This window comes from Sapajus apella, unplaced genomic scaffold, assembly GCF_009761245.1.
Source record: "Sapajus apella isolate SASKATOON/1434 unplaced genomic scaffold, GSC_monkey_1.0 scaffold113, whole genome shotgun sequence".
Lineage (NCBI taxonomy): Eukaryota > Metazoa > Chordata > Mammalia > Primates > Cebidae > Sapajus > Sapajus apella.
Window position 1 is genome coordinate 1,313,639 of NW_022437053.1, and position 26,488 is coordinate 1,340,126.

Here is a 26,488-nt window from a genome sequence, read left to right on the forward strand (position 1 = left end):
TGGTGGTCAGATGAGCCCAGTGCAGGCCAAAAGTAAACGCCGCGTGCCTGTAAAGAGTGTACGTGCAGCTGTCGGTGCCCTTGAGCGCCGATAGCAGAGCCTAGCAGGGTGGGGTCCCTACTGGCAAGGCCCACCCAGGAGGCACTGAAGGGGAGAGGGCAGGGGAAGGAAATGAAGGCTGGGGGAGGGGAGACACAGGAAGAGGAAGTGGGCCACCAGGGTTGCAGAGGCTTTGCAGAGAGGGCTCCTCCCTCCGTGGCCTGGAGAGCCGGCTGAAGCACAGCCCGGGGTGCAGAGCTGGGCTGGCTGTGCAGGTGCTTGTTGGTGTCAAAGGGCAGTGGGACTTGTCTCCTGTGACAGCTCCCCTGTGACTGCCAAGGCTGGTGCTCCCACCAGACGTCACAGCCAGAGGCGGGCCCAAGAGGCCTTTCCAAACTGCCTCTTCCCCTACCCCACACACGGTCTGCCCTCTTCCTTCTCTCCCTCCTTCCTTTTCTTTTTGATGCAAGAGAAAACCCTTTCCCAGTAGTTGCAGATTCCCTGGTTTCCACTCCTCACCAGCCCCTACAGCGGCACTTGGGGTCTGCATCCTAGTGGCTGGATGGACTTGGCGCTCCTAGCTGCTAGCACCTGCCCCATTTACCTGGGTCAAATTTCAGCCCCCAGTGGTATCAGTGCACAGAGGGGTGGTCTTTTGGCAGGAGTGTGGCATTCAGGAGCCTGCAGGGGGCTTCTGACGTGTAATACAACCCTGGAACTGCTGCTGTTTAAATCCTTTGCTGAATATTTGTCACCCATAGCCTTTTAAGTCTGACCCATTCTAAACTGCTGGGCCTGTCAAATCATTTATCAGGGAGCGCCCTCCTCCAATAGGACAGTTAGCGATGTGACCCAAGGGCGCTGAAACCCTGAGCCCTGCACTGAGAGCAGCCCTACAAAGCTAGATTGGACTTGACGGTTATTTTTGAGTTTCTCATCCTGGAAGCCCAGCATGTTCTGAGGAGAATCAGCCTGGGCGACCATTGTTATTTTAAGAGAGCTCTTGGGGGAATCTGAGGAAATGTGCTTTGAAATAGGGAATACAGAATGGGGCCAGTAATGTGCCCAGAGTGTGGAATGTCTGGTTTTTAATTGGCATTATTGATGGCTAGCATTTTCTAGTTTGCTATGGATTTTTTTGTTTCTAATTTAACTTTTTGAATAGGAGATGCATTTGTGTGTTTCAGAATCTAAAAGATTTAAGGAGTTTCCCCAGGGAAAATTCTGTCAACCTTCCGCATCCTCCATCTGCTCAGTGTTCCTCTGGGTGATCTCTGTTCCTACTTTCCGAGGGACCTGCTCTCTGCGCAGACTGGCCCAGGCACACGTACATCCTTGCTGGTCATCTGTCCTCAACTTTATTTTCCTCACTCAGCTTGGAGATCTTTCCATAGCAGTTTGTAATACTTCTTTTTGTTAGTATTTTGTTGTCTTGGCGTTCCATAATTTATTGACAGGCCCCAGTGGAAGGTCATGAGTTGTTTACAGGTTCCTGATGCATTGAATTATCAGGATCATATCCCATTTTGAAGGTGTGCATATGTGTTTGTAGGCTAGGATGTCAAAAGTTGAGATGTGGGGCAGAAGGGTGTGCGCGTTTCTGATGTTAATAGGTATTGCCAGTCACCCTCCATGGAGGTGGTAGCAGTTCGCACTCCCATCAGCAAGGACTGTCTGCTTACCCACAGCCTCACCAAGGTGGTAGCTACAGGGCTGCACTTCAGGGGCTTTCGTTTGTTGTTAGCTCCTACTGGGCGAGGTGGAGCGTCTTTTCAGGTGCTCGAGAGCCCTTTGTAGTTCCTTTTTTATGAATTGCCTTTGTCCATTTTTCTGTTGGATATTTTTCTTTTTTAAATTTCTGTGAGCTCTTTCTGTATTAGAGATTAGCCCTTTGTGGTAGGAGCTGCAAATATTTTTTTCTGTCAGTTTGTCATTTATCTCTCACCTTTGTTTATGATGTCTTTGTTCCCAGAGAAGTATAGTATAACTTTTGGTGCAGTCAAATTTATTTTTATTTTTTATTTATTTATTTTTTGTGATGGAGTCTTGCTCAGTTGCCCAGGCTGGAATGCAGTGGTGCAATCTCGGCTCACTGCAGCTTCTGCCTCCCATGCTCAAGTGATTATCCTGCTTTAGCTTCCTGAGTAGCTGGTGGCGTCAGCCACCATGCCCGGCTGATTTTTGCATTTTTAGTAGAAATGAGATTTCACCATGTTGTCCAGGTTGGTCTTGAACTCCTGACCTCAGGTGATCCTCCTGCCTCAGCCTCCCAAAGTGGTGCAATTATAGGCGTGAGCTACTGCGCCCAGCCTTCAGTCTTTTCTTTTATGGCTTGTGGACTTTGATTTATAGAAGGAACTTCTATCTTACAGTTTTCTCCTAGAATGTTTGTGGTTATTTTTTACATTTGAATCTTTGACCCATTTAGAATTTATCCTGGTGTGGGGGGGAGGAATGGATCTAACCTTGCTCCCGAAGTATCCTGATACACATTTTGAGTGTCCCCCGCCGCAGGGGTTCAAGATGTCACTCCATCCTATGCACAGTTACCACTGCCTTCAGTTCTAATTTTGCCATTCCTGCTGGGCTTCACTAGCTGCGTAGCAGTTCAGGGAACTGTTGAATCCTGGTGGTCTCGTTTCCCCCACATCGTTTTGCAGAATTTTTTTCTGGCTATTCCTGTTTGTTTCTCTGTATGAATTTTTAGGATCAAGTTAACCTATTTGAAAACAAAGCAAAGCAACAAGAAAAATGCCTGCTTTAAAAAAATACCTTTGCATGCATTGTAGAAATGTGGAGACACACGTTTGTCCAAGAAGGATTCTTCCAACACTGTGTGTGGCAGTCTCCAGCCAGGCTTCGGCACCCTGCCAGCTCTCGCACATGAAGGGTGGATAGGAGTGTGTGGTCAGTGGCACCAGACCACAGCGCCCTGGGACAGGGCACGCCTGCCTCCCATGACCCTTTTACTACAGGGCAGTTCATGACCATGCGCCCGGAGCCCCTTGGCGCACAGGTGATAACAGTGTTATCTCCTCCAGGCACTGCTGTGCAGCAGGCATGTGCCCCACGTATCTCAGTGACTGAGACACTGGCTGGATGACCATCCCTGAGACATCAACAGAGGAGTGGGGGTGGGGCAGGCTGCTTCTTTGCCACAGGCAGGCCCCAGCTGTGGCTCTAGCTCTGCCGCCAGCTGGGTGAGTGGCAGCTCACTGTCTCCTCCTGAGCCTCACTTCCCTTATCTGCTCAGTGGGTGGGTAAGAGCTTCCAACCTGGACTTCCTGGGAGACCATGCGCATGTCAGCTCCATGTGGCTTAACAAACCACTAGCATTTCCAGTAATGAGCAGGGCAGCCAAATGGCCTCCTAAAGAATTAGGAACTCCATCCTCCACCACAGAGCGGGGAGGCCTTTCTGCCACCCGAGGAGAGGCTGTGTGCCTGAATTTCATTGGAGGCCAGCAGTTTATCAGCCCCCATGTTTGGCCATGTGCTGAGCTGCCCCAGGGCAGGAGGGCAAACAGGCTTCCCTGGAATGGAAAACATGGCAGTCTTGAGGTTGGAAGCTGGAAGTGGCCCCAAGCCAGTGCCCATAGAGCAAAGTTGTCCATCGGTGAATGACAGCCCACTCACTGGTGGGGAATAGCTGGGGACTGGGGACAGTGGCCCGGGAGCCTGAGGAGAAGCAGTTTCTCTTTGGGAGGCTTTCCCTGTGCCTCCCTTTGAGTCTGACCAGTCCTGTCCCTGCCATTGCTCCTGTGGATCCTTGCGCTGCAGAGGTCTGCTGTTGTATCCAAGACACGATGGGTCATCTGCCTTTCCAGGACCTCCCAGTAGGAGTTGCATCTCTGTTTCTCCCTTCCATGAAGGGGAGGGGAGCTCAGCAGGGCTTCCCAGAGTAGACCCGGCAGGAGGCGAGCAGAAGAGGCCCTTGCAGCAAACACTGTTCTGGCCCCAGCCTGGTGCATTGGGAATGGTGGAAAAATGACCCCACAACAGGCTTCCCATAGGAGGTTCACAGAAAGAAGTGCAGTATCGTTTATACAGATGCAGTTGGAGCCAGGAGGGGCCCACTCACCTGTGGGATGGTGGGTAGCAGTCTGGTGAAGGCTGGATGGCAGGAGGTAACTGGGAGCGTGCCCTTTGTGCAGGAGGGCAGAGCAGAGTGAGTTCATGCCACAGCCCAAGTCTGAGCCAGGCTTTGAGCTGGAGCACGCAAACTCCTGAGCTGGCCACACTTGCATGTGGCTGCTGTTGGGGAGCGGGGAGGGCCTGGGGCGTGGGTGCTGAGGCGGATGGGGGGCGTGGATGGAGGAGAGAGAGCCCTGTGCTCCCCTCCCGGCTGGCTCTCTGAGGGAACATGCTGTCCCGCCCGGGCCTGCGGCTTGGGCAGGAGCAGCTTGTGGGACGCTGTGTTCCCTGATAAGATGAGGCAACTGCTCTCACTCTGCGCTGCTCCGCTCATGGCCTCGCTGTGGCGCCAGGGAACATTTATGTAACTCGCAGCCCTGAGCAGCCGCCCCACCCAACCCCACCCCAGTCCCCAACCCCCACTCTCCCCACAACTCCGCGAGGCCCCCAACCCTGCATCCCTGGCCGTGCAGCTTGACACCCGAAGAGTTCCTCGCTGCCTGGCACCCACAGGACCCCCAAGCCCCAGCCTGGCCTGGTCCAGCCCCTCCCCCATCTTCCCACTGTCCGCCCAGCCCTCCTGCAGCCTCCCTTACAGGCTCCTGGGCACCTAGTCCCTCTCCAGGCTTGACCCCAGGCCCCCTCCTCTCACCCAGTCTCCTCCTCACAAGGCTTAATCCCACCTTGTCCCAGGGCCCCCACCCTATGCACAAGAGCAGGCACACACAGCCAGGACCCTGGATACCCCCACCTGGGGAGCTGGAGTGGCTCTGGGATCCAGCAGGAAGGCTAGAAGCTACTCTGCAGGGGTCTGGAATCGCCTACGTGTTCTAGAGGGAGCCCTGTCCTTTTGAGTCCCTGTCATACTGTCTCTGTATCACATGCCTGGGAGGAGGCAGATGCAGGGTTTGAACCCAGCACAGAGGGTGCTTGGTTTGTTGAGTCCGATGGGCTCCCTTTGCCTTAGAATGGGAGTTGGGCTCACTCTCTGAAGGGCGGGGCTGGCTGCCCCCCACCTCATTGGGTGCCCTGCTGCACTCGCTGCTGGGCTGCACAGCCCCCGGAGTGTGTCCCCAGAACAGGTTTTAGAGCGAATCTGGAGACCACGTGTGGGGCCTCGAATTCAAAACTTTTCATGACAATAGCACTGTTTGCCTCTTGCTCCCAGGGAGTGCAGTAGGATATTGCAGGTGCTACAGGGAGGTGTGACGGCACTGTCCCTCTCAGAGTCACTGGAATGTGGCTTGGTGGAAGACCTTGTTTTGATTTCTAATTTTGAATATGATGAATAGCAGGGGCTCTTGCCCACATACACCAAAGCTCCTGGGGCTCCTTGCCGATCATGTGGGTGAAAGTGCCCTGGCATGCTGCTCCCTGTTCACGCCCTCACCTGTTCCCCTCTCTGGGCTGCTCCTTGTCAGCCTCCTGGGTACTGCCTGAGTGTCACTACCAGGAGACCGGGCCAGACCCAGTGCTGGTCTTGCCAGTTTGAGCCATAACTCGAGTTTGGGGGCCAGTTCATTGGCCGGAGGAGCAGAGGATGGAGCCGCTGTGGGGGCCACATCTGCCTGGGTCAGGACTGTGTCTCTGGGCCAGGCACCCGTATGTGCCCTGTCCTGTCAAACCATAGAACTCTTGATGTACAGGGAGGCTGAGCACTGTGCTGGTGGAGTGGCTTCGCCGGACACCACCTGCCTCTGCTCCAGGCTGCCTGGCATCAGCGTCCCATCCGTGGATGCTGCAGTTCCTGCGGCATCGTGTGGCCCACCCGTAGCTGTGCGCACCTCACATGCTTCCCCGGCCTGCAGGCAGAAGGAGCTAAAGGACAAGGCTCCTCACAAGGGCTATTAAAAAGCAAGGCTCAGTCTGAATTCGGCTTGGCTTTCCCCCCCTCCCAACAGGCCCAAATCTGGGGAGACCCATTTGACAGGGCTAATGACTAAGAGCAACAATAACAGTGGAGATTTTAGGAGTGCACATTTGGAACGTGCCAGGCATTGGGTTGAGGCGCACCTGTGTCAACCCCCAGGAGGATGGGGCAGCGTGCTTACTTCCTGCAGCTGCTGTCACACATTGCCACAAACTGGGTGGCTGAAAAGCAACTGAAACTCACTCTCACAGTTCCAGAAGCGAGGAGCCTGAAATCAAGGTGTTGGCAGGGTTAGTTTCTTTCGGAGGCTCTGAGGGAGAATCCGCTCCCTGCCTCCCCTTCCTTCCCTTGCCCACTTTCTCCCCATTTCTTCTTGCTCCCTTTCTCCTCTCACTCACTCCCTCCCCTCGTCCCTACCTTCCACACTTGGGAGCTGCTGTCCAGATCCTTACCTGATGACATCTGCAAAGACCTTTCTCCAAATAAGGTCACATGCACAGGTTCTGGGGGTCATGACTTGGCTGTATCTTTTTGGGGACCATTGTCTCCCCTACTGCAGGCAGCAAGGAATTTGTTTGGACCATACTGTCACAACTCAGTGCAAACAGGGTCTGAACCTCATCTGTCAGACCTGACATGGCTGATACTAAACCATTTATTTAATGCTGGGCTTCCCTAGGCATTTAATGACAGTATGCATTCTGAATCTCCAAGAGTGGAATTACCATGCAATGTTTTCACTCTTTGGTTGATGAAATTTTTTATTCTGGAACTGATGAAGCTTTATACAATGATAACGTTTCTTTGAACATATTCTGGGAAATATTGGACTAGATATATAAAGAATTAAACATTTCTTTTTATTGTTATGAAAGAAACAAATGTGTATTTTTTTTAAAAGACCCAAGTCAGACATGTGGCTCACGCTTATAATCCTAGCACTTCGGGAGGCTGAGGAGGATGCATCACTTGAGGTCAGAAGTTCAAGACCAGCCTGGCCAACATGGTGAAACCCTGTCTCTACTAAAAATACAAAAATTAGCCGGGCACGGATGGGCACCTGTAATCCCAGCTACTCAGGAGGCTGAGGCAAGAAAATTGCCTGAACCCAGGAGGTGGAGGTTGCAGTGAGCCGAAATCACACCACTGCACTCCAGCCTGGGCGACAGAGCGAGACTGTCTCAGATTAGATAGATAGGTAGGTAGGTAGGTGAATACATAGATACATACCCATAACAGAGAGCTTGTAACAAAAAACATGGTCTCACCAGTCCAGCCCCACTCCCTAGAGAACAATACGTCTTTTCTGATTTTAGTTGTCTTGATGGTTACTGCCATAAATGAACTGTATTATTGCTGTTTCTTGATTGATCAAATATAGGTATTCTCTGTTATCCTCCTGCCATGAAATTTAAGGATTTACCTCACTCCTATTCCTCCCCTCCAACTCTTCCTAAATTGATGGATGTATTATTTTACTTATTTTGTTGACAATCCTTGTAATTTTAAACCTCTGTGTTTCACTTAGACATGTCCTTGTTCTCTGGGTGCATTCCCACTTTTCTCTTAAATCCATGTTCTCTTCTGGGCCCATAGGTCCGTTGTGTGGCCTTTGTTTATAGGATTGGTTCTAAAACACTGACAGCTAGTGCTAAGGTTAGCATGACCACACTGTGTAAAGTTTCCATCAGCAGGGCCTGTGCTGGGATTACATTTCCTGCCACTACCTCGTAGACTTGTTGTGAAGGATAAGTAATAGAGCATAGGATAAACCCCTAGAACTGAGCTTGGCTCAAAGCTCTTGACTCATAATCATGTGGCATTTTAGTTTACATCTAATTTGAACCACACGTTTTTTGTATGTCTTCTATTTTTCCTGGAGTTTCTAATTGCCTCTCTTTTTTCTTTTAAACAAAGAGTAATAATGTGCCTTTACTGTGTCCTGAAGTTTATCCAGCCTTATGGATATGGGGGGTGAGAAGGGATGAGGCCAGTTTGGAAGGGCAGCCCTGCAGCCACCCCTAATGCCAGAAGGGCTGCTTTCTGGGGTGCCAGAGCCCCCCACCCTGGTTCTTCCTGAGCAGTTGATGTCATTTTTGTGGTTGAGTTTGCCAGGGTAAACGCTGGCCTGTCTCCTGCTCTAAGTGAGGGATGGGAAGGAGGGAGCAGCAGCCTGAGTATAGCCCATCTTCGTCACCTCCCATCCCCACTGTGTTCTGCTGCCTCCCCTCCTGCACAGGCCCCTGATGGGATTCTCTGGGCTGCTGTCTGTCACCATGTTTGGCTCTGCGGGAACCTGTCTCATTCTCTTGCTCTGCCAGCCAACCCTGGTTGGCCACTTCAGGACTTGCGTGAGAGAAGGAGCGGCAGACTGGTTGTAGAATTCCAGGCCCTGGAGATCCCCGAGGCTGACCCTGTCATGTTACAGACTAGATGGAGAATTGTCTTCCTGCCCTGCAGAGGTCCAGAATGTGGCTCCCATGAGCAGCAGGGGTGCCTGGACTCCAGGAGGCCTGTGAAGCCAGGGCCTGGGCCTGTCATGCCCATGCGTTGGGGACCGCTGGCCCTGCCTGGTGTGTGGTGCTTCCTGCTTTGTGGGGTACTTAGGGGGTCCACTGCCAGGAGCCTGGGCCCTGCAGTTCACCTGCAATGCTGTTTTATCCTAGGCCTGTCCTCTTCCTCCATCGCAGGTGTGGGCGGGAGGGCAGGGGCCCACCTTCATCTCTGCTCTGAGGGATTTGTCATGGAAGCTCTTGGAGGTGGGGCACGTGGCAGGGGCGATGAGCGGCTGGGGTGTTGGGCGTCGCGGGCCCTTTCCCAGAGAGAGTGTGCAGGCCGGGATCGGCCAGATACTGATGCCCTGCCCCTGTGCCCACAGGTGAGAGGCCCTTCGCCTGCAGCTGGCAGGACTGCAACAAGAAGTTCGCGCGTTCCGACGAGCTGGCGCGGCACTACCGCACGCACACGGGTGAGAAGAAGTTCAGCTGCCCCATCTGCGAGAAGCGCTTCATGCGCAGCGACCACCTGACCAAGCACGCGCGCCGCCACGCCAACTTCCACCCCGGCATGCTGCAGCGGCGCGGCGGGGGCTCGCGGACCGGCTCCCTCAGCGACTACAGCCGCTCCGACGCCAGCAGCCCCACCATCAGCCCGGCCAGCTCGCCCTGAGCCCGCCACAGCCATGAGCAGCCGCTCCCGCCCCCTCGTGAGTCCCTGGCCTTTCCTTTTGTAGTAAGAAGAGAGAGAACTCGATGCGAAGTCCACGAAAAAAGAATTTTCATCACCTCAGGTGTCAAAGTAAATTTGTCTAAAAAAAAAAAAAAAACACAAAAATTTCAAAAACCACCACCCACCAATTGCACAATAGATAGACCCACAAAGTTGAGATTCAGCGGTGTTGAACCCCCTTTCTCAGGGATGGACACGTTCCACGAGGTCAGTGAGGACACCCCTTCCTGCCGCCTTACTCTGTACATAGATTTGCACTCTGGAGTTTTCTGTTAGGTTCGGGGACACACTGGGGACAGAGCAGGCCAGCCAGTCTGGAGCTCAGCGTCTGGCTGGCTGGCCAGCCTGTGGGTCTGTTGGGAGCAGACGTGGTCACTGACGTTTGTGCTTCCGCTGCAGATTCCTAAGCAGCGGGCCTGAGCTCTCCCTGCCTGCCCTACCCAGCCTCTGGCCTCTGCTCCACAGGCCTGGCCAGACTTCCAGCGCAGCTGATTCTGAGGGACAGGCCCCTGCAAAGGGAAGCCTTAAAGCTGTGCCGGCCGGAGGAGCACTCCACCTTGATGACTGTGGAGTGGGCTTTCAGCCCTCTGCGCCCTGCCTGCCTCCCTCCTCGCCTCCAGGAGCCCTCTCCTAGGGCGCTTGGGAGCACTGGAAGCAGAGGTGCGAGCCCTGGTTGAACACAGCGCTGCACCATCTGGCCTCCTCCGAGGCAGCGGCTGGGTCACACCTGCCGGGATTCCACTTCTTTGTGTCCCTACGGAAGGCACGCGGGACCCCGTCACTATCATACCTGGGCCTCCAATGAGGAATTCTGGGCTTCTAAAATGATGTCAGAAATTCCTGGTGGCACATCCAGTTCCGGAGTCCTCCCGCATGGGCACCTTTGTTGGAAACGGTGGGCAGGTCCTGGGGCCTCCTCATCAGAGGGTCTGTGTGCGCAGCTGTGCATGTGGCAGTGTACCGTGCTTCACAGAGAACATTCGGTAGCAAGAGACCGGAACATTGTGACTTGGACCTTTTCAGGAGTGGCGTGGATGTTACAGGAAATGCTGTTGGAGAGCGTGCATTCTGCTTCCTCCCCAGGGAACGCCAGATGGAAAGTTGTGGGAGACGCTTTTCTCAGACCCACCACATCCCCAACTCAGACTTAGCAAACCTCCGGCGTCTCCGTGTCCCCTGGACTCGTCCTCCCTTTTCTTCCTGCTTCTCCCTGCCCTGCCTGGAGGCCCCAGGCCACACCCAGCTGGTGTGGCTGCTCTGGTGCCCCATCACCGGCCTTCTCCTGGCAGGAGAGAAGGAGTGGAGAGCCGGGGCCTGGGTTTGAGCGCTGGGCAGGTCAGTCAAGCCGTGGTCCAGCAAGCTCCTCTGCAGATGGCTGGAGTGTTGACCCCAGGCTTGTGGCCCAGGTACTGCCCTCCCTTCTTCCTCAGAGTTGGGGCCTGTAAATGCAAGGGCCCAGGACAGTGTGTGTGTGTGTGCGTGTGTGCGCGTGTGTGCGTGCATGTGCGCATCTGTGTGTGTTGCGTGCATGTACGTATCTGTGTGTGCGTGCGTGCATGCATGTGTGCGCCTGCACACACGCATGTGTGTTGGGGGGTGGGGGGATTGGGGTGGACTCAGGGTATCTTGCCAGAGATACCTGTTTTGATGAGTACCTATTTTGATGCAAAGGAATGGCCCTGGGACCTCAGAGGGCCACAGGTGGCCTTCCTGGGCCCAGTGTGCCTTGGTTGTGGTCATCCTGCTTCTACCTGGCCCCACCACAGTGTGGGGTGCAGCACAAACCCGGGACCCAGGCCCAGCCGCTGGCCACTGTTTGGGCTGGCTCCAGAGTGGACAAGTGCCCTCTGTCACAGCAGCTGCGCAGGCACAGTATGGCATCAGGTGCCCGTTTCTCACTACTGTTTGTCAGCTGGCATTGGCCCGCAGCATGGTAGTAGCTTCCAGGTAGCACGATGGACCCTAAATTGGGCAGTAGCATTATTCCTGCTGCAGTGGGAACTGGCGGGGAGAGGGTCACCCCCGCTCTGGTTGAATACAGAGCTGGCCACTCTGGCTGCCGTGCTGTGTTTGGGCTCCCTGACAGCCCTGCTTGCATCGGGTCTGGAAGACAGAGTGGAATATTCGGTAGGGACCTTGACAGAAGAGAGCCCTGGGTGCTTGGGGTGCAAAGATCTTCATGCCCAGTTCCAAAGTGAGGTCCCTCCCAAAGTTGTTTTCGTGTGAGGCAGAGAAAGCCACACTCTGAATACATTTCATGTCTCAGGAATTCACATTCCACGTTCAGGAATTTTATTCCAAAGTCCTTTGGTGCACTCACCGTCCACCGTTCCCAAAGGCAGGGAGAGGGAGCAGCCCGTCCCTGGGAGGCCAGCAAAGTGCTCTCCAGGGAGGGGCCAGTCCTTGTGATCTGCCCAGGGTGTCACGGCAGGAGATTTTCTAGCTTCACATCTGTCTGCACATAGGAAGGAAAAGATAGGACTCTAAACCTAGTCATCTTGGAATAAAAAGAAGAGCTGGTTTGTTTTAGAGCAGGGTGGGGGGTGGGGGAGGGAAGCGGGTGTTGGCTGTTTCCAAAGAGAGCACTTAATTTAATTTTTCCTTTAAATGACCCAGGGCTGTTCCGTCTGATAGATGGAAGGGTAACATTGCCTTAAAACAGAAATATGCAGGCGTTGGCTATTTTTGGCGTAAGAGTGTGTCTTCATTCCCAAAGTGGTTCTCGTTTAATGGCAGGGTGTGGTCCTTAGGCCCCGGCCTGGACTGGGAAATTGGGGGAGGGTACCAGGAGAGAAATCCCAAGGGGTCCTCCTGGCCAGACCCTCCTGAATCATCTGGAGCTTAAACTCATCTCACCTGAAGGGCGAGGAGAAATCCATGAATCTCAGGAGCAGTTCACCGGGGTCCTCATGGGCAGATTTCCATCTCATCATGAAGTGAGGGATGCCCCGTAGAAGAGGGTGGTGGGCATTGGAACGCTGCCACCACTGAAGCGGGCACACAAGGCGGCCCTCCGGAAACAGCCTTCGTTTTCTTCTTCCCAGCCTGCGTCTGTTTCAGCGTCTTCCATTTTTGTGGTTTATGGCCATGCTTGCCAGTTTTGATGGGGTTAAAGAATCAGTACTCATAGAAATAATACTGAAAACTCAAACCCTTATTTTGGGACTTCAGTTCTGGTGGTCCATAGGGGCAGAGATCTCAAAATGAAGGTTGCCTGAGTGAAGGGAGAGTTCCCCTATAAAAGGCCTAAATTGACTTCAGGCTCAGCCATTGGGGGCTGGTATTGCTCATGTCCCAGATAAGAAAGCTCCTCTTTACATCAGCCATATTAGGGGAATGGTTATCAGCTCCCCAAATGCCTACTGGATCCTACAGCCATACAGGAAAACAGATGGACACAGCCCTTTCCTCAAAGAGCCCTGGGGTCCTGTCCTGCAGGGTGCTACATAGGAACATGCAGAGATGTCCTGGATGGGAACATGGTCCTGGAGGAGCCCTACCTGCATTCTGCTGCACCCCCACCCATGACTCTCGAGTGCAAGATCCCCTCACTCCCAACCCTGACTCGTTTCCCAGGCTCCACACTGAGGCAGGTGCAGGATTTGCCATGGTGCAGCCTCCAGGTACAAACGTGAGGCATGGCGACCCCAGGCCCTGCTGTACCCAGAGCACAGCTCAGACCAGTGAGGGGTCATTCAAAGGTAGGGATGAGCAGAGAGGGCTGGCCACTCTGCCTCAAGACTTGACCTCAAGTCTTCTGTCTCCCTGCACGGTGTGTCCAGAAAACCAGCCTCTTTCTTGCCAGAAACAGGTGCTAAGATGGACTGCACAGGATCCTGGTGCTCCCTAGGGACCCATTCAGGATCTCAGCTGGGCAGGGGTGCCCCCCAACAGGATGATGTGATCTGAGCAATAGTGTGGCCTTGTTTCTCTGCTACCGGTTGTGGCTGTGTTTGCAGGGCTACCTGACTATTTTGACTTCCGACAGATGTCACTGATTTTTTTTCCCCCATTTAAAAAAGGTCATTTAGTCAAAGACTCAGTGCTAGAAGGTTTAAAAGGTATGTGATGTGTTGATCACATCGCAACCAGTAAGAACTGCTTTGTAGGTTATCTACATCTTTTGCTGTTTCCGTATACAATTCTGGTCACCATATTTTCCAAAGCTAAAATCTGAGGTGTAGGCTGATGGTTTTTGAAATCAGGATTAACCCAGGGAGAACCAGGTCCTATGACTAATTTTCCTGATTCTGAGGCTCTGAAGGCTTGTCTGAGACACATTCCAGAGACCTTTGTACCAGAACGTGGATGCACAGTCCAGCTTACTACTGACACGCCTGAGCACCCTTTAGGGTGAGGCGCCACCTCCCGCCTGCTGTTCTTTTCCCTCAGTATCAGAAGAGTTGAATTCGGCAGGAGATGGGAGCCCGGTCCACGAGGGAAGAGGAGCTGTGCTTGGTTTCTACTCACCCCCATGAAGATTTCGGACTTGCAGTGCGGCCGTGGGGGCCCTGCCCTGCCTCTCTCTTTCTCATACAGCTTTAAAAACTTTACTACTTTTATTTAAAAAGGAACTGGATGGGAGAGAAGTAGCGTCCCCAACCCTACAAGTCACACATTCCGGGGTGGAGGGGGGGCGGGGGGGGTGGCAAGGAAACTGCTTTCTTCCAGGCCTCAGGGTCCTTGCTCCCTGGCCTCTTCCTAGAGGGCCTGTGGACAGGCCACATTGCGTGCTCATTTGGAAAGCAGGTATGTGAGCTGAATGACCGAGGCTACACACAGTGCAGGAGCCACTGTACCTGGCTACCTTGAGAGGAGTGAGGGGCCACCTCCCATGTGGCTCTAGACACCACGTGGGCTCATCAGCTCCAGCGTCTGCCAGGTCCAGGTGCCTGCCTCTGGGTGTATGAGTGGGAGACTTTGCTCCCTGGCCTCTCCCTGGAGGGGCCCCTGGTGCCGAGTGCTGGGGCCTCGGGCTGGTCAGCCTCAGCAGGAGGGAGACTCTCCTGAGCAACTATGCATTGTCATTGTCGGGTTTGGGGCTTGCGGTGGTTCCTTGGTGACTAGGAATTGCTTGTGTGCATGTGTTGGGTGCATGCTTCTGGGTCTCAGCTGCCCCAGGCCCGCACAGGCAACCCCTTCCCATCCAAAGCCATTGGTGGAGCTTCTCTGGAATCGTTTGCCAAAAGCCCAAGGCAGAATCCAAGGGTCCAAGACCATTTCCATGGAGCTCATGTTTTTCTTTTCTGTAGGAACTTTTTTTTAACCAGCACCCACCATAATTCCGAAGGCCATGTTTCATCTTTTCTGGATCACTACAGTGAAGTATTACAGTTGTACAGTTCCCAGTCTGGCCTTGGCTTGCTCGGATTAAACTTTGTATGTATTTTGTATGGCATAGATTCTATATTGTAATGATGTCCTATGCAAAAAGAAAAATTAACGAAATTGTAAATTTTATTGTTTTAACGTGTATGCATGTTTAGTGACGTTTACATTTTGAAATAAAATTTATGATTCATTATTTTATTTGCTGGAGCTAGTTTCTTTGAAGGGCATGTCTTACAGAGGCTCTGAGGGGAAGGGAACTGAAATGAACAAACTCAAGCAGTTGCAATTGACTGAGGGACTGAAGCTTGCCTGGAACTTAGTGGGTCCTATTCCGGAAGGAAGGCTTTGCAGAAGAGCTCTTGAAGAGAGTCGGTGCTACTTCTGGCTTCCCCTCCTGCCCATGAGAGGCTATTTCTGCTCATCACATTCCCACCCCTGTCCATCCTAAACAGCATGGAGGAGAAAGGGATGTGGTGATGACACATTCCCTCAAAGGGCACAGCACCTTTCCCTCACAGTCCCACAGAAACACCTGGACTTCTTTTCCTGGATCAAAGCCACCGCTTCTTTGAACACTGGATACCCTGCTCGCCTCACCCTTCAGCCTAGAGTCTAGAAAACACCCCTGTTCTAGCTACCAAAGTTCCTCCAACTTACCATAGGCACTGACCCCAAAGTGTGCTGCACTGGGGACAGGTCCCGGGGCCCTGGGGAGTAGGAAGGCAGGTGTTGGTAGCAGAGCCCGTTTAAGTCCCCACTGAACACTAACTGCCCCTGGCTGCCCCCAGGGCAGGTGATGTCCTCATTGGAGGCAATGGGAAGCCTGCAGCTATTGGAGGAGGTAGCTGCTGGGGTGGGGGTCTTCCACAGCATGTGGAAGGGAGGGGCCCCAGTGCAAGCTCATTTGAAAATGAGCTGGTGTAGCCACATGTCAGCCTCACCCAGGGGTAGACTAGCGCTGCATCTAGGCTGTACGCTGTTCCTATGTGATTACCCATTTTGTTTTGCTTTTTGAAATGGAGTCTCTTACTCTGTAGCCCAGCTCTGTCACCCAGGCTGGAGTGCAGTGGCATGATCTCAGTTCACTGCAACCTCTGCCTCCCAGGTTCAAGCAATTCTTCTGCCTCAGCTTCCTGAGTAGCTGGGACGACAGATGTCTGCCACCACACCCAGCTAATTTTTGTATGTTTAGTAGAGACAGGGTTTTTACCATGTCAGCAAGGCTGGTCTCAAACTCTTGACTTCAGGTGATCCACCCACTCAGCCTCCCAAAGTGCTGGGATTACAGGAGTGAGCCACCTCACCTGGCCCGTGGTTACCTGTTCATAGGATAAATGAAAATCACCACAAAATGTAAAGTATTACTAACAAATACAGGCATTGCAGTTGATCAGACATTGTTTTTCCTGAAGCTAACCTGACACCAGCTGGCATTTCCTGATGAACATTTGTTTTCTGTATTATAGACTGGGAGGAGGGAGGCGTGAAATGAATGCACCCAGGCACATACTGAACAGTCATAAAAACAAGCACACATTTTCAAACAAAAGTCTTTTTGGTACCGAGACATTTGGAGCCCATTCTTGGTTGGAGTATTTTCCCAGGGCAGCCACTGTTCCGCCTTCTCAGAGCCATTTATTGCTCAGGAACTTCCCCAGATAGCAACAACTACAGGGTGGATCTGCTTCCATAAATAGTTGTGTGCCGAGAGGATCCCAGATGCTTAAAAAATATTGACAGGAAAAAAAAAAACGCCTGTCAGTTATGATGTCACTGCTGAGATTTGAAACCCTACTGGGGTTTCTTTCCAGAAGACTGGGAGCCCACCATTCATGGAAGCCCCAATCTCAGGAAGTAGGGGTGTCTTAAGGCCTTCAGAGAACACCCGTAATGTAAGAGGGCAGAAAAAAAGCAAGCAATAGATTTCCTGGTGTTTGAAGAACAAATGTCTGAGTGTGTGTGGCATGTGCATAGCACGTTTTCTCCTCATTTTCTTTTTGGATCAGGTGACAAAGCAGTTCTGGATGGTGGGGAGGGTCTGTGCTGAGCAGACAGGACAGTGTCCTGGAGGCAGGGCTGAGGGGTCAGCCTCAGGACACTCCTGGGCCTGACCCTTTTTGCATTTTTCTCAGGACTGGGATTAGAAGTGAGGTTTGTGGTGGTTAGGTGAAGCACTGTGTCTGGCTGTGTAGTGACCAGGAGAGGAGAAGCATCTGGTGAAGGACGGGAATGCACTCCCCCAAAGGACAGAGCCTGGCGAAGCTCACAATGACACCTGCCTCTCTAAAGAAGGACTTCGGGCTGGGTGCGGTGGTTCATGCTTGTAATCCCAGCACTTTGGGTGGCCGATGTAGGCAGGTCACCTGAGGTCAGGAGTTCAAGACCAGCCTGGCCAAGATGGTGAAACTCTGTCTCTACTAAAAATACAAAAATTAGCCGGATGTGGTGGCGCGCGCCTGTAGTCCCAGCTACTTGGGAGGCTAAGGCAGGAGAATCACTTGAACCTGAAAGGCGGAGGTTACATGAGCCGAGATCATGTCACTGCACTCCAGCCTGGGCAACAAAAGCGAAACTCTGTCTCAAAAATAATAAAACACTCATCCTGGGCAACAAGAGCAAAACTCCATCTCAAAAATAACAAATAAATAAATAAATAAATAAAGCACTCATCCTGGGCAACAAGAGTGAAACTCCGTCTAAAAAATAAATAAATAAATAAATGAAGCACCCATCTCTTGGTGCCAGCCTGTAGGCAGTGAGCACCCTGTTGCTGGAGGCATTCAAGCAGGGGCTAAAACACTGCTTGCCAGAAATGCCTTGCAGGGACTGGTGTTCTGGAAGGGGACCCGGTTAGCATTCAGAGGATGGGCCACAGTATTTTCCAAGGGGACTCATTGGGGTGTAATCATCAAGACCCCCTGACACTTTCTCCTAGCCTTGTCAGTCATGGTGGGGTGTGGACTGGCCTTTTTTGGATTGTGTTTGGCTGCAGAAGGTCTTGAATAACATGTTAGGTAATGTGTAGCTTATTCTAGGGATATACATGGCTCAGTCACCTCCAGTCAAACCTCATCTAGGCCATGATAAAATTCCTGCCATGCCGGGCGCGGTGGCTCACGCCTATAATCCCAGCACTTTGGGAGGCTGAGGCGGGTGGATCACGAGGTCAAGAGATCGAGACCATCCTGGTCAACATGGTGAAACCCCGTCTCTACTAAAAATACAAAACATTAGCTGGGCATGGTGGCACGTGCCTGTAATCCCAGCTACTCAGGAGGCTGAGGCAGGAGAATTGCCTGAACCCAGGAGGCGGAGGTTGCGGTGAGCCGAGATCGTGCCATTGCACTCCAGCCTGGGTAACAAGAGCAAAACTCCGTCTCAAAAAAAAAAAAAAAAATTCCTGCCATTAGCACCACTCCTAAAAGGTTGTCTACATGGAAAGCAGTAAAGACACGCGGCTACTCCTGGCATTACTGCTATCTCTGCACCAACTTTCCTCCACCGTCACATATCAGAGACCAGTATTCTAGTGGTACATTGGACAGGCAGGTTTGTGTTGGAAGCACAGGACCTGTATTAATTACCAATTGTTGGCAGGGCATGGTGGCTTATGCCTATAACCCCGGCACTTTGGGAGACCAAGGTGGGCGGATCATAAGGTCAGTAGTTCGAGACCAGCCTGGCTAACATGGTAAAACCCCATCTCTACATAAGATACAAAAATTAGCCGGGCATAGTGGCGCACACCTGTAATCGCAGCTACCCAGGAGGCTGAGGCAGGAGAATTGCTTGAATCCAGCAGGTGGAGGTTGCCGTGAGGGGAGATCATGCCACTGCACTCCAGCCTGGGTGACAGAGCAAGACTCTGTTTTGAAAAAAAAATGCCTATTGCTGCTGTAACAAATTACCATAAGCAGTGGCTTAAAGCAGCACAAGTTTATTCTTTTACTCTCATATAGCTCTGGAGGTCAGAAGTGCAAAACAAGTCTTCCAGGGCTAAAATCCAGGTGTCAACAGAGCTGCTTTCTTCTAGAGTCTGTTTTCCTTTCCAGCTTGTAGAGTCCACCTACATTCCTTGACTTGTGGCCTCCTCCACTATCGTCAAATCCCGCAGAGTAGCATCTCCTCTCTGACCTCCTAAACTTCTTCTTATAAGGACTCCTGTGATTACCCTGTGAAGCTGGGATGTGGCTGCACATCAGGCTGTCCCTCACCCCCAACTAGTCCAGGATGAGTCCCCCATCTGTCCCGGCCTTCATGTCCTTCCTGCACTCCCCTGGGCTGGGGAGAGGAACGTGGAAGCTCGGGCTACAGGGCTCGATGAACTCCTGCATGGTGGAAGGAGCCTGCATCCCACTCTCCATGGCCGCAGCAAGGGCCACAAAACAGTTGAATTAAACTGGACTGAGCATCTCTTCCATCTGTGTTTTGTCATCCTTTATAGTATTCCCCTTCAACTATTCAGCTTTAAAAAGTAGCAGTGATAATAAAAATAATTGTCACTGCACTACAGTTCTGAAAAGCGGATCAATTCTTGACGACCTGCACCCCGGTTCACCTGCCGCTGCCTGCACAGCCCTTGCTCTGGTCAGTGGCCACACAGTGTTGGAGAAAGGTCTGATATCTCTGTGTCAGACACAGTGGGGCCTTTGGCTCTGAGCAGCCTGCCACGCAGCTGTGGAAAGAAGTCCTTCCCTAAGCCTTGCCCTCTTCACCTGGGAAGCAAGCTATGCATGGTCTGTGTGGGGTCAAGGTGAAGTTCACAGCGGGGTATGAGATGTCATTGCTGGGAACTGTGCCCCTGCCAGATACCCAGCCGCAGCCAGGCCTCCACTCCCAATCGCCACTGGGAAGTTATCACTGTGGACAGAGACTGGGACCGACCCGGGACACTGAGGAAGGCTGCCCCAGCCTGCCTTCCCTGTCCCAGAGGCCTGCCTGGCAGCAGCCACTCAGCGGGTCCTGGACCAGGAGCTTGTTTGCTGAGCTGTGTCCTCTGAGCACTCTCAGAGGGAAGTGGGAGTAGTCCCAACTTAAAGCTGCAGAAGGCACAAGGCTCAGAGTGGTAAAGTGGCCTTCTCAAGGTCACACAGCTGGCAAAAGTTGAGAGACCCTAGTCTGATTAGACCACTGCCCACAGCTGCCTTTTAACCTCTGGGTTAATTAAATAATGGCTTCTAACCTGTCTAGGGGTAACTTTGTCTCTTCTCTGGCATTGTGGGACTGGCCCAGAAGGCTGGCGGGCCCTAGGACACAGAGCTGGCCACTTAGCATTTTTCTGGCTGCTGCATTTCCGAGGCCTGAACACTGGCCAGTCTTGGGCCTGCACCTGGCAGCCCAGTTTGTCCAATGTAATGTCCTCTAAGATGATAAGTAAGCTGCGCTCAAGGGGGGGCCAGTCCCAGGCACCATGAGGTTCAGACCTCCCTTCAGGGCCCACCAAGCAGCCGGGCAAAGCCCTTTCCCCTGCATTGCTGTGACTCCCTGTGCCCAGGCTGCCAATATGTCTAGCTGCTGCACCCACTCACTCAGACCTCCTGAACTCAGAGCCAGATGGTACAAAGTGGTGATGGGCGTTATCCTCACTAACAAGCACATGATAGGCCTGAGGAGCTCAGTCTGGGTGTCCTGACCTCAGTTCTAGGGCTCATTCTTAACCCCTGCCCCATCATAATGTTTTCCATTCCCAGCCTCACAATTGGGTAATCATTTACTTAGGAATTTGCCAGGGGACCAGGGAGAATCAACAGTAAATATCAAGATGACCTGCATAATCAGCAGACTCCCCTGCACCTCCTAAGAGGAGTCCTCATCTCAACACCAGCGACACAAGGCTCCCAGATCGACTGTGTTTTGGGAAAGTGGTTATTGCATGCTTGCCCTGATGAACACAGCTACACCCTCTCTCTTGTCTGTCTCCTGCTCTTGTAACCATAAACACACTCCGGTGGGTTTTCTGAGATTGACTCTTGGCCTGTGGGGGCTGGACACGCTCGGAGCAGGGAGGATGGCCTCCTTCCTGGGCTCTGCAGTGCTCTGCCAATGGTCCAGTGAACTTTGCACACGAACCTTCCACTCTGGGAAGACGAGCTGCTAGTCGGTGGAACCCGGATTACAATGGAAACACAAACTCCAAATCCAAGAGGACAGGTGCCTCTGCAGTGAGGGTCACAGGGCCAGGAGAGGCACACAGAGGAGTGTCAGCAATGATGACAGGTTCGTGCTGAGGGCAGGGCCGCGCTCACACTTGCATTACATATGTTCTTGTGAATGCAGCAAATATCACATAAGAACAACATTTTTAAAAAGTTAATCTGCTAAAAATATCAAGATGTTTCAAGTAGCTTAAACGTCCAGGAATAGGAGACTAATTCAATGAACCACATAACCTCCATTATCACCAATACGCACTATATTATTAAGTGAAAAAGATAGGTTGCAAAACAGTACAAAAGTATAATCATGATCTATGAAAACATTTTTCTCTATAGCTATATTGTGTTTACATTCTCCTACCTCAGCACTTCCCTATTCCCCAAGACACAATATTGAAATTAGGCCAGTTAATAACCCTACAATTGCCTCTAAGTGTTCAAGTGAAAGGATGAGTCACAGGTCTCTCAAATCAAAAAGTTAGAAATATTTAAGCTTAGTGAGGACGCCATGTCAAAAGCTGAGGTAGGTCAAAAGCTAGGCATCTTGTGCCAAGTAGTTAGCCACGCTGTCAATGCAAACGAAATGTTCTCGAAGGAAATTAAAAGTGCTACTCCAGTGAACACATATATGATATGAAAGTGAAACGGGCTTGTTGCTCATATGGAGAAAGTCTCAATGGCTTGGATAGAAGATCAAATCAGTCTCAACATTCCCTTAAGTCAAAGCCTAATTCAGAGCAAGGTCCTAACTTTCTTTCAATTCTACAAAGGCTAAGAGAAGCTACCAAGCTGCAGAAGAAAGTTGGAAGCTGGCAGAGGTTTGTTCACAAGGTTTAAAGAAAGAAGGCATCTCCACAGCATAAAAGTGCAAGGTGAAGCAGCAAGTAGTGATGTAGAAGCTACAACAGGTTATCCAGAAGATCTAGCCAAGATCACTGATGAAGGCGACTTCACTACACAACAGATTTTCAGTGTAAATAAAACTGTCTTCTACTTGAGGAAGATGCCATCTCTGACTTTTAAAGCTAGAGATAGTAAGTCAGTGCCTGGCTTCAAAGGACAGGCTGGCTCTCTTGTTAGAGGCTAACGCCGTTGATAACTTTAAGTTAAAGCCAGTACTCATTTACCATTTGGAAAATCCTGGGACCATTAAAATATGTTAAATCTACTCTGTCTGTGCTCTGGAAATGGTAGAACGAAGCCTGGATGATGGCACACCTATTTACAGCATGGTTCACTGAATATTTTTAAGCCTGTTTTGAGACCTACTGCTCAGGGAAAAAGACTCCTTTCTGATGAAACTGGAATGGATGAGGAGTTGCTTCTTATGGATGAGCAAAAACAGTGGTTTCTTGAGATGGAATCTACTCCTTTTGAAGATGCTGTGAACACTGTTGAAATGACAACACAGAATTTAGAATATTCCATAAATTTAGTTGATAAATCAGTACCATGGTTTGAGAGGACTGACTCCAATTTCAGAGGAAGTTTTACTGTGGGTAAAATGCGATCAGCATTGCACACTACAGAGAAATCCATCACTAAAAGACCAGTCGATTGGGCCGGGTGTGGTGGCTCATGCCTGTAATCCAAGCACTTTGGAGGCCAAGGTGGGCAGATCACCTGAGGTCAGGAGTTCAAGACCAGCCTGACCAACATGGTGAAACCCCGTCTTTAAGGAAAAAAAAAAAAAAAAAAAAAAAGACTAGTCGATTGGTGTGGTAAACTTCATTGTTGTCTTATTTGAAGAAATTGCCAGTCACCCAAACCCTCAGCAACCACCACGCTGATCAGTCTGCAGCCATCAACATTGAATCAAGATCTTCCAGCAGGAAAAAGATCACAACTTGGTGAAGGCTTAGATGACTGTTAGTATTTGTTAGCAAAAAAAGTATTTTTAAATTAAGGTATGGACATTATTTATATAGACAAAATGCTATTACACACCTAACAGGTTACAGTATAGTTAAACGCAACTTTTATATGCACTGGGAAACCAAAAAATTTGTGACTCACTTTATTGTGATATTTGCTTTATTGCAGTGGTCTGGAACCAAACCCACAATCTCTCTGAGGTGTGTGCCTGTACTAGAACTGAGTGGTGGGAAAACTGGGGCTTGTTTTCTCTGTATTCGCTCTAGGTGTGAAATGTCTGACAATTTGACAATCTGTGACATGGTTCACAGATGTGGTTCCTGCATGTTATTGGGCTTGGCCAGGTCCAGGGAGGCCTGCAAGCTATCCCTACAATGGGCAGACTGAAACGTGCACAGATGTCTGTGACAGGCCTGTGACCAGCCTGTGATCAGGCTGTGACCAGGCTGCTGCCTGCACCAGGCAGAGCTTTGTTCCATAGTAGGGATGCTGCCAGGGAGTCTGGCACCTGGAGCACAGCCACTGGCTTGGACACGAGCCATCCAAGAGCATGGAATAAAAATAGAACGGCTTCAGCCGGAGAGGGGACAGGCTGAGCTCCTTGCTGGGAGGCCTTTAAAACAAAAGCACGTTTCACCGATCTGAGCATAGGTAAGGATGCTGTCACGAGTCAGGCAGGGGTCAAAGTCACCTGTCCTGGTACCGAGAGGTGCCTCAACATGATGGCGCAGGGCAGTTATTATTATTCTCATCAGCTGGCACTGTACCTTAGGTAAGCATTAGAAACTGGAGTGCAATGGTGTGTTTTTCCCCCCTTTCATTGCTAGGGTAAAGAATGCATGCTCTGTATACAGTTGGTGACAGTTGTAAAACTAAGAAAGTGCCAGTGAAAATGATTTTTAAAATGAAACAGTAAGGCCAGGTGCAGTGGCTCACGCCTGTAATTCCAGCACTTGGGAAGCCGAGGGGGGCAGATCACCCGAGGTGGGCAGATCACTTGAGGTTCAGAGTTCGAGACCAGTCTGACCAACATGAAGAAACCCTGTTTCTACTAAAAATACAAAATTAGCTGGGCATGGTGGTGCATGCCTGTAATACTCCCTCCCTCAGGAGGCTGAGGCAGGAAAATCGCTTGAACCCGGGAGGTGGAGGCTGTGGTGAGCCGAGATCATGCCATTGCACTCCAGCCTGGGCAACAAGAGTGAAACTCTAACTCAAAAAAAAAAAAGAAAGAAACAGTAAAATATATTTATTTTATGGAGTATTGAGTCATGATGTTCAAGGACTTCAGAAGTAATTGGATTATTGGTTTTATTTTTAAAATTCAGGAATTCTAATCAAAGTAATACATATGAACAAGGTTAAAAAAATACCAAAAAAAAAAAAAAAACCTAATGATAAAATGTCTCTTTACCTATCCACCTATCCCCCACCACATACACCATTTCTACCACCTTGGGACTAAACATTTTATAGCTTCTGTTTTTAATTTTTTTTTTTTTGTTATTCCCTTCAGCTTCAATAAAATCCTTGTTCTCCCAGTTTGTGATTTATGAGTATTTGACAAAATATACTGGCTTCCTAGTATGAAAGATGAATACAGGTGGCCCTTGAACAACAGGTTTGAACTGCGTGGGTCCACTTCCATGGAAATTTTCTCCTGCCTCTGCCACACCTGAGACAACAAGATCATCTTCTCCTCTTCCTCCTCCTCAGCCTACTCAACACGAAGACAAGAATGAACACCTTTATAATGATCCACTCCCACTTAATGAATACTAAATCTATTTTCTTTCTTACAATTATTTTCTTAATAACTTTTTTCCTCTAGCTCACTGTATTGTAAGAATGCATAATATATCTCACATACAAAAGATGTGCTAATTAACTGTTTATGTGATCAGAAAGGCTTCTGGTCAACAAGCTAACAGTAGTTAAATTTTTGAGAAGTCCAAAGTTATGTGAGGATTCTTGACTTCACTTCATGGGGGAGGGAATCAGTGCCCCCAACCCGTGTTGTTCAAACATCAACCGTAATCACCTCCATTCCAGTCTCCCCTCTGCGCCTTCTCCCTCCTCTGCCTGCGTTTACATTAGAGCAGTGTTTTCACTCTTCTGCAGGTTCTCTCTGCAACTTTACACTCACACTTACTCCCCTATGTTTACTACCATACCTCTGGTCTGTGTCTTGACTCCCCCCTTCATCGAAGCTGAGGGTAGGATGGCCCCTGCTAGCCACTCCTTCTAGGTCCCACAACTTTGTCTACAGTACAAGTGGAGCCCAGTGGATTTGAACTGCAGCAGTGAGAGCCACTACACCCCTGGGCAGCTGGGCATGTCACTGTCACATGTTACTCACTGCACAGCTAAACGCTGGGCCAGGGGACAGTTCTTTCTTTATGGGCCTAAAGTCATTACCACCACCATCCTCTCTGACCACACAAGGAAGATAGTTTTAGCATCCACAGCAAATGGGGCGAACTCATTTTGCCTTCCCTCAGAAACTGAAACTCCTATCTCATGTTAGTTTGCTTTCTAGTTGAAGCAGAATTTTGTTATATACATTTTCCCTATAGCTTTTAATTGCCTTTCTTCCTTCTTATTCACAGAATAATAGTAATAACAGAGTAATAATGTGGCTCTTGTTCTCAAGACCTCCCCTGCCCTCTCCTACCCCATGGTTCCCACCTCCACTCCTTGTCTCTGGGTCGGAGCACAGCACCGGCCTCCCTTTACCACCCCCTGGTGGATCACTCAAGAGTCAACCCCAGGTTTTTCTCTTAGCTTGATTTCTCACTTTGCTGGAATACATCCTCAAGTAACTATCCAAGAAAAGATGCATGGGAGGATGGGTTTCTGTATTTTGAGTCCTTGGAGGTCTAACAGTATCTTTTTTCTGCCCCGTGCTTGATTCATAATTTGGCTTAGTGTAGAAAACAGGGTTCGAAATTACTTCCCAATCATCTTCTTACAACCATTGCTACTGATGGGGATCTGATGCACTGCAGTTCTCAGCCTTTGCAGTGAACATTTTATTTTTACCATCTTTGAAGTCTGTCAACCAATCTTACTCCCTGTCACTCTTCACTTTCGTTCAGATATTTCTAGAGTCAGGTCGTTTTTTCCTTGATCCTGCGTTCCATGGAGCACTCCATCTGAAGACGCCACGTCTCCTTAGGGCTGTTCCTTAGGGCTGTAACGCTTTCCTCTAATCTTGTATTGTTAATTGTCCTCCCTCTGCCTTCTTTTGGAATTCCTGTTAGTTGAAGGATTACTGAATCAGGCTTCTGTGTCCCTTATCTCTGTGCTTGGCATCAGCCCTGTGTTTATTTTCCTTCTTTTCTTCTGGTCTGCTCCTTGAGCTGAAACTGGCTTCCTTACTCAAATCTCACTTACCCCAAAGACCCAGACCACGTGTCACGTCCTACGGCAGCCTTTCCTGCCATCCCCGTCCTCAGGCAGTGTTCACGGCACTCTTGGCCATGGCATTTTGTCCTGACCCTTACTAGGCTGTGGAGTCAGGAAAGGACTTACCTTCTCAGCTGCATAGGCCTTCTCTATGGTGTGGAGGGCTGTGGCGACTATGGGGGTGAGGGTGATGCGGGGAGTGTGAGGGGGTTGTGTGGGCCTGTGGGGGCGCTGTGAGGTGCTGTGTGGGGGGCATAGGGCTGAGGAGGCTGTGGGGGTGCCGGGTGTTGGCTGTGAGGGGCCGAGGGAGGATGTGTGGGGCTGTGGGGGACAGTGTGGGGCGGCGTGGGGCAAGGTTTGGGAATGTGGGTGTGGGGGGCTGTGGGGGGCAGCGCGGGGCTGGGTTTGGGGCTACGGGTGTGTGGGGGTGTGGGGCTGGGTTTGGGGAT

At 50.8% G+C, this 26,488-nt stretch overlaps 1 protein-coding gene and 1 long non-coding RNA gene across 2 annotated transcripts in view; one reads left to right on the forward strand and one right to left on the reverse strand.

The window, feature by feature from the left end:
- The window catches only part of KLF13 (Kruppel like factor 13), a 47,160-nt gene extending 32,361 nt beyond the window's left edge, over nucleotides 1–14,799 (forward strand). The window contains exon 2 of the mRNA XM_032259955.1: nucleotides 8,921–14,799. Within this exon, the coding sequence (XP_032115846.1) occupies nucleotides 8,921–9,210 (290 nt within the window). The 3' untranslated portion in view covers nucleotides 9,211–14,799. The remainder of the gene's footprint in view (nucleotides 1–8,920) is intronic.
- On the reverse strand, nucleotides 14,522–15,636 carry LOC116537677. Its single transcript, XR_004263256.1, has 2 exons — nucleotides 14,901–15,636; nucleotides 14,522–14,858 (listed from the first exon to the last, which is right to left on the reverse strand). It is a non-coding gene; the product is annotated as an uncharacterized LOC116537677 (long non-coding RNA).
- Nucleotides 15,637–26,488: the final 10,852 nt, after the last annotated feature.